Source organism: Talpa occidentalis, unplaced genomic scaffold, assembly GCF_014898055.3.
Source record: "Talpa occidentalis isolate TD23 unplaced genomic scaffold, MPIMG_talOcc4v2.1 talOcc4.3, whole genome shotgun sequence".
Classification (NCBI taxonomy): Eukaryota; Metazoa; Chordata; class Mammalia; order Eulipotyphla; family Talpidae; genus Talpa; species Talpa occidentalis.
In genome coordinates this window covers 1,618,465-1,629,297 of record NW_023603184.1, presented here as the reverse complement: position 1 = coordinate 1,629,297, position 10,833 = coordinate 1,618,465, and the positions used below count along the sequence as shown (strand labels likewise).

Genomic DNA, 10,833 nt, shown 5'->3' with positions numbered 1-10,833 from the left:
CTGTTGACCCAAATTGGCACTTCAGCACCTAGAAGCAGCCTGTGCTCCCAATGCAGACAGGGGCCAAGGGTTTTGAAATTTGGTTTGTTTTGGGAGAGTGGAAGAGGTGATGTCTTGTTGGTGTATCCTCACACCAAATTCACTATTAAAAAGAGCTAACACTGTACTTATTGTGAGAGAGCTAAGCACTCCCCTAGGTGTTTTAGATATTAATTTCCACAACCACTCAATGAGGTAGAAATACCTTCACCCTGGCGGCCTGGATTGAATGGGCACTTTTTTTTTTTTTAGGATTTATACTTTATTTATACAAGAGCTGGGGTACAGGCCAGAGGCATGGGAGGGTGAGAGGATTCATCAGAGACAGGGTGGGGAGCAGAACAGGCAGACAGACTAAAATACACTGCTGAGGGGAGCAGCGGGCGGCAGGAGAGGTCTGCCATGCCTGAATGGGCACTTTGAAACCCTAAACCCACTGCCTTTATTCTGTCTCCTTGGCTCCATGCCCAGTGACCTGGTGAAGTTAAACCCAGACAGCGCCTGTGAGGGCCACTGAGGTACTGCTCTCCTGGGCAACACTGGTGTAAACCACGGGAATGAGTGACCCACACATCTGACAGCAGCATAAATCTCCAGGACAGAACAGGCACCCTGCAGACAGGAGCAAGCTGCGGCCTCTCCTCAGTGAAGTGGCAACTGCTGCTGTCAGCCCTGGTTTCGCCACTGTGTGAATGGCCTCGCATGACCCCCCAGCGACCTTGTCCTTCAGCCTCCCTTTCCTAGCAGGACTGCTTGCCCAGATGGTGGATCAGACAGGAGTGTGTGGGCAGCGAGGCGTGCAGTCCCTAAGGCAGGGGGCCCCTAAGTGGCAGGGACTATCACTCAGCCCCCTCCCTGGATCACTCACACCACCCTCCAAGCTGGGTCCCTTCACACATCTCCGCAGTGGCATTTAGAAGCCAGAGGGTGGCTACTTCTTTCCTAAGTCCACCTACTTTTCACCCTCTCCTCTGATTCCTTCCTCTACATCACTTTTGAAAGTGCCTGCCCGCCTCCACTGACCAGGTTACTGAGACATAGAAAGCCAGTACCCACCAAGCACTTTTGAAGCCCAAGTCGTTATTCTGAAGGCTTTATATGTCCTAACTCACTGGACCCTCACAACAGCACTATGATTACCCCGATTTGACAGATGAAGCTACAACAGAGTGAAGTGACCTGTTCCAGGTCATGCCGCAAAGTGCTGACATGGGGTGTACAATACACAGTGTCAAACACTGCATTGGACCCTCTTGCTGGTAGAGGCTGGGTCTGCTGCCGCCTTCACTCCCCACGGCCAGGCATACTGCTTTGCACACAGAAGATGTCAACAAACTTATTTTTAATATATATATGTTACACACACACACATATACAGTCCCATTCCAGTGTGACCCCTTCTTCGACAGTGAGAGCTCTCTACCACATTCCAGGATCCCGGAGACTCTCCAGAGAGAGCCCAGGCTTGGCAGTTTTATAGATGACACCCAATGGGGGCATTTTTATTTGACAAGTAGGAAAGGGCAGGGTGTGCCTTTAGAGTATAGCGCCTGGGGCCTCATGCAGGTCCAGAGCTCTGCTGCACCCTTTTCATCAGCTCTTCATCCTGCATAGACAACTCAGTCAACTTTTTACCCATCCGTTCATGGATGTCCAGATACTTGGAGACACACCGATCCAAGCACACAGACTCGCCCTTGGACAGATCTGCTTCCTTGTAGTGGGGAGGCACGCACTTCCGGTGACAGGCACTGGTCATTCTGGGGGGAAGGAAGGGCAAGGGTGGGTCAGTAGCAATCTGTGGCATACCAGGAACTCTCCACCATTCCTGCCCTGCCATACTGATTTCACCCTCCAAGAGGGCAAGGCAAAAACCTCAGTCTGCACCTCTACCATCCTGGAAGCTCCTTGAGATTAGGAATCCTGTCTGAGCCCAAGTTTATAAGTAATTAACTACAGATCAATGGTTAAATGCTGGCTATGTTCCTTCCAGGCATCACGCTAAGTGCCTGACATGGATTCTGTTATGCAATTCTTGTAAAAAACTGCACGAGAGAGACAAGATCATTATCCCCATTTTACATATAAAGAAATTAAGGCACAGAGAGGCTCAAGATAGAATCAGACCCAGGCAGTCTGACTTCACAGCCTTCAATTAAAGTGTTGTAATATATGGCCTCTAAGATAAACCAACTAATCAAAAACAGCTACCAGAGAGTTTAAGTCCATAAAAGTAGTAGACATTTGTTGACTATTTGTTGGGCTTGATGCCCAAAGTCTGTCATATATTTTTACATTTAATATTTATAATGTCTCTGTGAGGTAGGCAGTGACTATCTCCATTTCACAAATGGGGAAACCACCAGTCAAGGAATCCGGGTTACACCATACTGGGGGGTGGAACCAGGATTTGTTTCCAAATTTGCTAAATGGTGATAGTCTGGAGCCATGCTGAGGTAACAATCCTGACATCATTACTGATCAGTTGTGAACCCTGAGTAAGTAATCTCAAGAAGCCTGGATTTTCCTCACATTAGAATAAGATGAGTGAAATTAACCCAGTGGGTTATCTTGAAGACTAAGAAAAGATGTCTTTAAAGTGCTCAGCAAATTCCTGAGCCAGAGTAAGAGTTTAAGAAACATTAACTACTAAGTGGGCTCTCTGCTACTGGTCAAAAAGCAAATGTTCAACTGTTTTTGGAACCTATCCAATGCCTACACTGGTGCGTCCCTTCCTGCTCTGCCCCTCCATTGCCAATTCCATCCCAATCTAAATACCCAGCTCCTTCTAGTGACTCCATACTATTTCTGCATTGCTGCCAATCACGAGGAATGCAGGTTCAAGGAGGGTAAGCACCGGCATCAGGTTCCCCTAGATTGAGAAAAGCATTTTTCAGAAATCAGTCACCTCTGCCCTAGAAAAGTGTGCCCTAGGATCATTGTCCAAGACAAAGTAGCAGAGAGTCTGCTCTTACCTGTTGTACATATCGGCCATCATCTCGACCTCCAGCTCTGCCGCCAGCTGCTGGGCCCTGAGCGGATCCATCTCAGTCCAGAACCGTGGAGAATGCCTGGTCTCCTAGTTCTGGGAGCAGACATCACCGTCAACGCCCTGCTCCCCGGTCACTTTTCCATCCCCGGGAGGAGAGGAGGCGGAGGAAACTGCGTATCAGATCAACAGCGACCGCGGACCTCAGTGAGTTTAACGACCCCATATCACAGGTGTGCCAACTGAGGCTCCCAAGGAGAACACTGCTTGCCCAAGGTCACACACAGCACCTCAATGTCAGCGCTGGAAATCGAGCCCCGGAGCCCTGACACCTAGTCCCTCGAGGTGACCCTTTCTGCAGGAAAAGATCGAGAGACCGGAACGCAAGATCCACGAAACCGTGGGCCTGAGGCCGTGGGGTCGTGGGAATTGGATCATACGCGGACCTCGAGGGCGGCCCCAGGGCTGCTCTCTGAAATAGGGGCGCCATCATTAGGGTCACCTTGAGGACAGCGCTCACTCACCACAGGCAGGGGCCGGTCACAGCGTCCCCAACTTCGGCACCTACAGGGGACTCCCCGGTGCCCAGGTAGGCGAAGGCGGAAGCACGTGGATCACTTCCGGGAGGGAAGTCCCGCCTCTTTGATCGGTGTCGCTTCCGGAATAAAGTACCAACGAGGCTGTGCTGGGAAGTCCGCTACCATAGAGAGGGAGCGGCCAGCCCCGACTGCAGCGGAGGCGCGTGCGAATGCTAGAGGGGCCGCCAAGATACCATAGAGGCGTGGGCGGGGCAGAGCGCCGGCCGCCCGGTTAGACTGCAAGTCCTGGGGGGGTTGTGTCGGGGAGGTAGGAGATCATTGGTTCTCCGGGAAAGGCCAGGGTGACCGTGCTCAGGCAATCTCGAGTTCACTCTGCAGTTCGGGCGTGGAAAAGGGAAAATACCCCCCAGATAGCACCTTCGTTCTGTGCTGCACGTTAAGGTCACCTGGGAAGCTTTTAAAAATCCCCATGTCCAGGCCTCACCTCATACCAATTACAGTCGAATCTCTGGGAGTAGGACCCAGGCATCGGTGAACTTTTAAATTTCCCAGGGGACCTCTGCGTGCAGCTAAGTTGGAGTGATGAGAAAACTCATTATTGAGCAAACGAATATGATAAAGATTCCAGTAGAACTTCCAGCCCAGATGCAATGAACATTACAATGCAGGGATAATGGACAAGTTTGCTTACTGACAGCTCCTTCTCTTTCAAGATTCATAGCCAGGGCCTCAGCACTCTTATCTACAAGGTTGGGCAGCCTACCCAGCTGGTCTCTCTATCCAAGGCCATCCCCGAATGCCTGCGTCTTTCCCACTTTGCCTTGCCCTCCTTGTCTGGGGACTTTACTACAAGTGGTTGTGCCTGCTGAAAAACGATGTAACAGATATGGACATAGTTGTGTATAAAAGGAACCCTTGGTCTTTAAATGAGTGCTAGGACCTTAAGGGCTACCCAGGTCTGGGACCTCATGCATGAGTAATCAAGCTTCTCCTGACCTCACCATTCCTGAAGTGCCGCTTGTTCTTCCTCTGCCTGGGTAAAAGGCTAGAATTTATTTCTACAACAGGGGAGTCAGTCAGTGCTCAAGGCACTTTGTGTGTCACAGCTGCATGTGGGTCATTGTGCTTTCTCTGGGGTTGCAAAGTCACGCAAGCAAGCTGAGACTTGTAGCCAATATATTTTATTGAACTTCTGTTAGATGCCCTGAGCCATGAAGAAAAGACAACTGCCTCTGGAACTTAGGCGTTTGGGTGAGAGTATTTATGAACTTATCTTTCAATATTAAGTTGATTCTTCCATCTGCACATATAGTAGCAATAAAAACCACTTCAATCCCTAGATTCTGAAAGGGTTTCCCAGTAATTGAAATTTATAAGATGCAAATTAATTATGCAAAAGTACACGGCCCACTGTAGAAAGTGGGCTGGACACTTGTCTGACTGGTCACATACACTTTCCTCAGTGTCCGAGAAAGTCTGGGTTTTAAAGATTTATTTATTTATTTATACAAGCACTGGGTATAGTCAGAAGCGCAGGAGAATTCACCAGAGTCAGAGCAGAGAGCAGAACAGGCAGACTGATGAAATACACTGCTGAGGGGAGCAGCGGGCAGCAGGAGAGGTCTGTGCACCATGTGGGACTCTCACCCAGTGGCCGGGGATCAAACCGGCGCTGCAGAGGCTGCGGGCAGCTTCACAACCCAGCGCTCAACTGCTGTCACCAGGGGAGGCCCGAAAGTCTGGGTTTTAAACACTGAACCATATTACTACTCTAGGGACTCACCTTTGTCAAAATCTGCACCCTGATACTTGAAGTTTGAGGTTAGACATTTATACAGTAAAGTGCATATAGTACAAGAATCTTAAGCTTAATTTTCAAATATAAATTTATTTTTATAACCACTCCTCAGGTCAACCTACAAAATATTTCCAGCACCCTAAAAAGTTACTTCATTTTGTGCTTCCCCTGTGGTGCAGCAGGTTGAGCACAGCGCTGTGAAGCTCTCGGCAGCCTCTGCAGCGTGGGTTCAATCCCGGCCAGCCGGCGAGAATCCCACATGGCGCAGCAGACCTCTACTGTCTCGACCAGTGCTCCCCTCAGCAGTGTTTTTAGTCAATCTGCCAGTTCTGCTCCCTGCTCTGCCTCTGGTGAATCCTCTTACCCTCCCGCGCCTCTGGCCTGTACTCCGGTTCTTGTATAAAAATAAATAAATCTTTAAAAAAATTAAGTTACTTCATTTTCCTTTCCACTGAACACCCCCTCTCCTGCAGTGACTCACTATACTGACTTCTATCATCATCAATTATTTTGCCTATTCTTGAACTTCATCTTAGTGGAATATTATTATTTTTTTTAATTTTTATATTCCCTATACAATTGCAGCCCCCTGATTTTGACCCCAAACCCTCCTTTCCCTGCCCTCCCCCAAAATGTGTCTCTGGTTCATAGTTGTTTGCTGGGAATATTATTATTTTCTATTGTGTGCCTGACTTCCTTAGCTCAGTGTAGTCTCTGTAAGATCTTATCCATATTTTATGCATATCTGTTATTCATTCTTTTTTTATTGCTGTCCAGAATTTGATTGTTACGAATAAGTCAGAACTCATTGTTGTTCTTCAACAGGAACATTTTCCTGTTGATGGTCTTTGGGTTTGTTTCCAGTTTGGGGCCATTATGATTAATGCTGCTATGAATATTATTGTACATATGTTTTAGTGCACATAGGTTGCCCTGATTTCTGCTCTTGAAAATATAACCAAGATAGGACCTCCCTGGTGGGGCAAGGGGTTAAGACGCAAACTAGAAAGCTATCCACAGCCACTGCAGCACTGAGTTCGATCCCTGGCCAGGGAGATACCCACATGGCACAGCAGACCTCTCCTGACTCGCCCGCCGCTCCCCTCAGCATTGTATTTCAGTTGTTCTGCCTGTTCTGCTCCCCACTCTGTCTCTGGTGCATCCTCTCACCCCTCACATGCCTCTGGCCTGTACCCTGGTTCTTGTATACATAAATAAATAAATCTTTAAAAAAATAAAATATAACCGAGATATTATGGAATATTAAGAAATTACATGGGGAAAGGAGATGAGTTCCCACAATAGGAATCTCCTTCCTACATGAAATTTTTATTTGCTGTTATGAAAGATTACATACTGTATTATTCCACTTAAAACAGTCTCAAAACAACAAAATTATAGATATAAAAGAGATTAATGGTTGCCCACTATTAGAGTGAGTGGGGGGAGGGAGGGAGGTGTGCTAATAAAGGGGATATCTTTGTGGTGATGGAATCCTGATTTTTCTGTATCCTGATTGTGTTGGTGGTTACACAAATCTATATGGTTAAGTGTTTTTTAGAACTATACACAGACACTGTAGTAATGTCAATTTCAAAGCTTTGCTATTGCATGTAACTGCATAAAATTTAACCATTAGTGGAAATGAGATGAAGGACATGAAGCCCTCTCTGTATTATTTATGCAATTTCCTGTAAGCCTATAATTATGTCAAAATGAAAATGTTTTTAAAAATCATTACCAGGTATAAAAATAAAATCTATTTTAAAAAAAAAAATCATTACCAGGGCCTCCCTGGTGGCACAGGGGTTAACAGCTCAGTGCTATCAAGTTATCACCAGCCACTGGGGCATGAGTTTGATTGCCAGCCAGGGAGCTGACCCACATGGCACAGCAGACCTCTCCTGTCTCCCCTGATGCTCCCCTCAGCAGTGTATCTCAGTAGATCCGACTGCCCTGCTCCCCGCTCTGTCTCTGGTGAATCCTCTCAACCCCACATCTCTGGCCCACATCCCAGTTCTTGTATGCAAAAATAAATAAAAATAAATCATTAAAAAATCATTACCAATAAGAAAAACAAAATAGGTAATAGAGTTGACATGGAATATACTCAGTAAAAGAAATCATAGTTCTTACTATTTATATTTTTAGAATTTTCTTAGGCCAGATTAAGAACATGGGCAGTAGTGAGCACAGTATATTAAACATACATATACCCATCACCAGGAGTTAATGATTATTCACAGCCATATTTTCTTCACCTGGTTTTATCTCTAACAGATTAAAGTCTTTCCCAGAAAGACTTCATACCCTCAGAATTATAATAATTTCATGTCATCTAATGCACATATTCCATTTCCCCCAATTTCTCAAAAAATGTCTTGTCATGGCAAGAACAATTTATGTGAGCTCTATCGTCTTAACGAATGTTCAAGTGAACAATACAGTATTGTTAATTATCTGCACATGGCCTACAGCAGATCGCCAGAACTTATTTATCTTACATAACTGTAACTTAATACCCCATGAATAGCAACTCCCTATTGCCTCTCCCCTCAGTGCCTTGAAAATTATTGCTGCTGATGTTATCTGCCAGGAGACTGTGTCTTTTCCTTCCTGTATTTATACAGTTGGGGTTTGGGGACCTACAAGAAGGGATCTCTAATAGTCTCTGTTAAGTTTCTTCTTAGAAGACAGTTTATATAGCCCCAGCCTTCAGGATCTCTTTGGAATCTAGTTACATCATCCCAAACTGCTAACCTTCGGCAGCACCATGCTGAAGCTCCTGGCCCTGTGCTACCTTCCAAGCCTCCAGCCTGCAGAGGGGAGCTGAGTGTCCATTACTCACCATGGATCATCATCGTCCTCTTGTATGGGACCTCAGCCCAGAGAAGGGCCCGCAGGCCCATCACCCAGGAGTCTTGAGCCCTCGTGAGAGGCACAGAGAAAACAAAGAAAGACAGCCCAGGTGGGCTCCAGAGATGAGCAGGAGGTGAGACAAGAACAGAATGGCTCGAGTCTTTCTAGTAGCTGAAAGTTGGCACCGTCTTAATCAGTGTTTCACTTTTACTACCCTTCACTTCTCCCCTCCCCTCCACCGCTGACTCGCTGATCCAACCTCTCTCTCCCTCCCCACCCCCAGCCTGAGCGAGGGTCACGGCTTTAGTCAGTCTCCTAAGTGGTTTCCAACTTGGGTTCATGCTCCCCCCTGAGTTTGTTCTGAAAACAGCAGCCAGAACCATCTTGTCAGAAACTAAAGTTAGATCGTGTCATTTAACCTAAAACCCTCCATGGCTTCCATTCACGCAGCAAACGCCAAAACCCTTACCATGACCTATAGAGCCTACATGACTCAGCCCCTGCAGCCCTTTTCTCCTCATCTTCTCCAGCTTGGTTGCTCTGCCCTGGCCATACTGGCCTCCTGTTCATCCAATGCTCCCCTGCTTTTCCACTTGCTGTTCCCTCTGCCTGGAATCCTCTCCCCCAAAGAATCCCACCCCTCACTCTCCCTTCCAGTTTCTACCCCAGCATCACTTCTCTGCATTGATTTCTTCCTGACCATCCTAAAGTGTCCTCCACCCCCAAGTAAAGCATCCTGTCTCCACTTCCCTGCTTCATTTTCCTCTACAGTGTCTGTCACCATCTAAAACAACAGATTTGATTTAAAGACTTGCCTATGGTCTGTCTCCCCACCATAAAATGTAAGCTCCATGATCTGGTTTAGTTTATTTCCTGTTGTGTTCAGTGTGGCATCTCCAGCGCATATTAGGTGTTATCAGGTGTTGAAGCATTTGATCAATGAATAACTGAAATTGGCTAAGCAACCTTGTAACGGGTGATACAATGATCTGCTATTTTGCTTTTTTTTAATACCTAATGACAAAAGGATAAGAAGAGAAACAGGGGGCCTCCCTGGTGGCACAGGGGTTAAAATCTCAGCACTATCAGGCCTCCCTGGCGCAAAGGGTTGAGCACTGCACTATGAAGCAATCAGCAGTCTCTGCAACACCGCAGCCAGGGAGCAGCCCACATGGTGAGGCAGACCTCTCCTGTCTTGCCAGCTGCTCCCCTTCACAGTGTATTTCAGTGGATCTGCCTGTTCTGCTCCCCACTCTGTCTTTGGTGAATCCTCTCCCCCCCCACCTCTGGCCTGTACCCCAGTTCCTGTATGCATAAATAAATAAATCTCTAAAAACAAAACAAAATAAAAAAGAGAAAGAGAAATAAGTGTTTTAAAAAGGACGACAGGCCAGAGAGATATTGGAAAATCTCAACCATCTTGGGCAGATACGCTCTAGGGCGTGAAGGAGATATCTTGATACCGGAGGCAGGGGCAACCTGCACAACTGGACCACCAGCCGTTGGTGCTGGCTTTCAGTCAGGAGGTACAGGCCCCCAAGTTCCTCTTCCATATTTTTACTCACTGACTTGTTTATTGACTCAAGATATATTTCTTGAGCAGCTAATACGAGCCAGACATGAGCTTGGTAAGCCCTGCCCACATGGAGCTCAGAGTCTAGTGCGACCGATCACATGCAGACTCTGGACCCCAGTAAATGTTATGAAGACAATAAGATGGGCTGCAGGATGGAGAGGAAGCAAAGTGGGGAAGATGTCCCCGAGCAGGTGGAATTTGAGTTGAGGACAGAAGGAGAAGGAGCTAGTCTTGCATAGAGCAGAAGTAAAAATCTAGTCCTGAGCGTGGCAAGGAATCCCTTTAGTGTACCAGAAGGACTCGGGTGTGGCTGTAGCAGGGGGGCCAGGGAGGAGTCTGGGAAAGTCCTGAGCCTCCTAACTAGTGGGATCCCCCTGCGTGCTTCCCCCATGGTAGCCCCTTTCTTAGGCCACAGGACACACACAGAAAAGGAAGAGATGTGCTGTTTTTCTGGGCAAAATTCAGTCTAAAAATTTGTTCAGAGCCTACTGCGTGGCAGTCACTTCAGCTCAAAATAGAACTCCGTTCTGTGTTTTCTAGACTCCCAACCCTGCGCTCCATCAGCTTGGCCCATGCTCTCCTCTCTGCCCTTCCCCCTTCGGAAGCCAAGGGCTCTCTCCAGTGTGCTCCCCGACACATCCCCCAGGGCAGAGCGGCAGCTGTCTCCTTCGCCCCTCCTCAGCCCACCCCACAGCAGCTGCTTTTGTCTGAAGCAGAGTAAAAGGGAGAGCACAATGGAACATAGGTGGGGCCAGAGGCCGCAGAGCTCTGGATGAGCAGGGGACACCGGAGGGCTGGTGACTTCTCCAAACAGGCCTGCAGGTGGTTTTCTGGGATCTCCAGGGCCAGACCAATACACTGGGAAGCAAGGTGGCACAGGCCAGGCCTGCGTCAGGCGGGGGCACGCGCTGTGATTGAAAGTTACCACCTGTCAGAGCTTCATGGGAAATCCGAGCCTCCCAGTCCAGGGGAAAGTGTTGTACCAACTGGGCAGTAAACAATGCTCTTCGGGTGGCCCCGGGCTCTTGAAGTG

General features: G+C 47.7%; 1 protein-coding gene across 1 annotated transcript; it reads right to left on the bottom strand.

The window, feature by feature from the left end:
- Positions 1-299: 299 nt before the first annotated feature.
- Positions 300-3,676, bottom strand: TIMM10 (translocase of inner mitochondrial membrane 10). Its single transcript, XM_037521483.2, has 3 exons — positions 3,553-3,676; positions 3,015-3,124; positions 300-1,799 (listed from the first exon to the last, which is right to left on the bottom strand). The coding sequence occupies exons 2-3, from the start codon at positions 3,083-3,085 to the stop codon at positions 1,598-1,600; spliced, it is 273 nt and encodes a 90-aa protein (XP_037377380.1). The 5' UTR covers positions 3,086-3,124; positions 3,553-3,676; the 3' UTR covers positions 300-1,597.
- Between the last annotated feature and the right edge of the window lie 7,157 nt (positions 3,677-10,833).

What these genes read in the sequence shown, in the direction of transcription:
- TIMM10 (XM_037521483.2), bottom strand. Translation starts at nt 3,085, where the DNA reads ATGGATCCGCTCAGGGCCCAGCAGCTGGCGGCAGAGCTGGAGGTCGAG. An exon ending in ATGGCCGATATGTACAACAG is followed by an intron (nt 1,800 to 3,014) that starts GTAAGAGCAGAC and finishes CCTTCCCCCCAG; the next exon opens with AATGACCAGTGCCTGTCACC.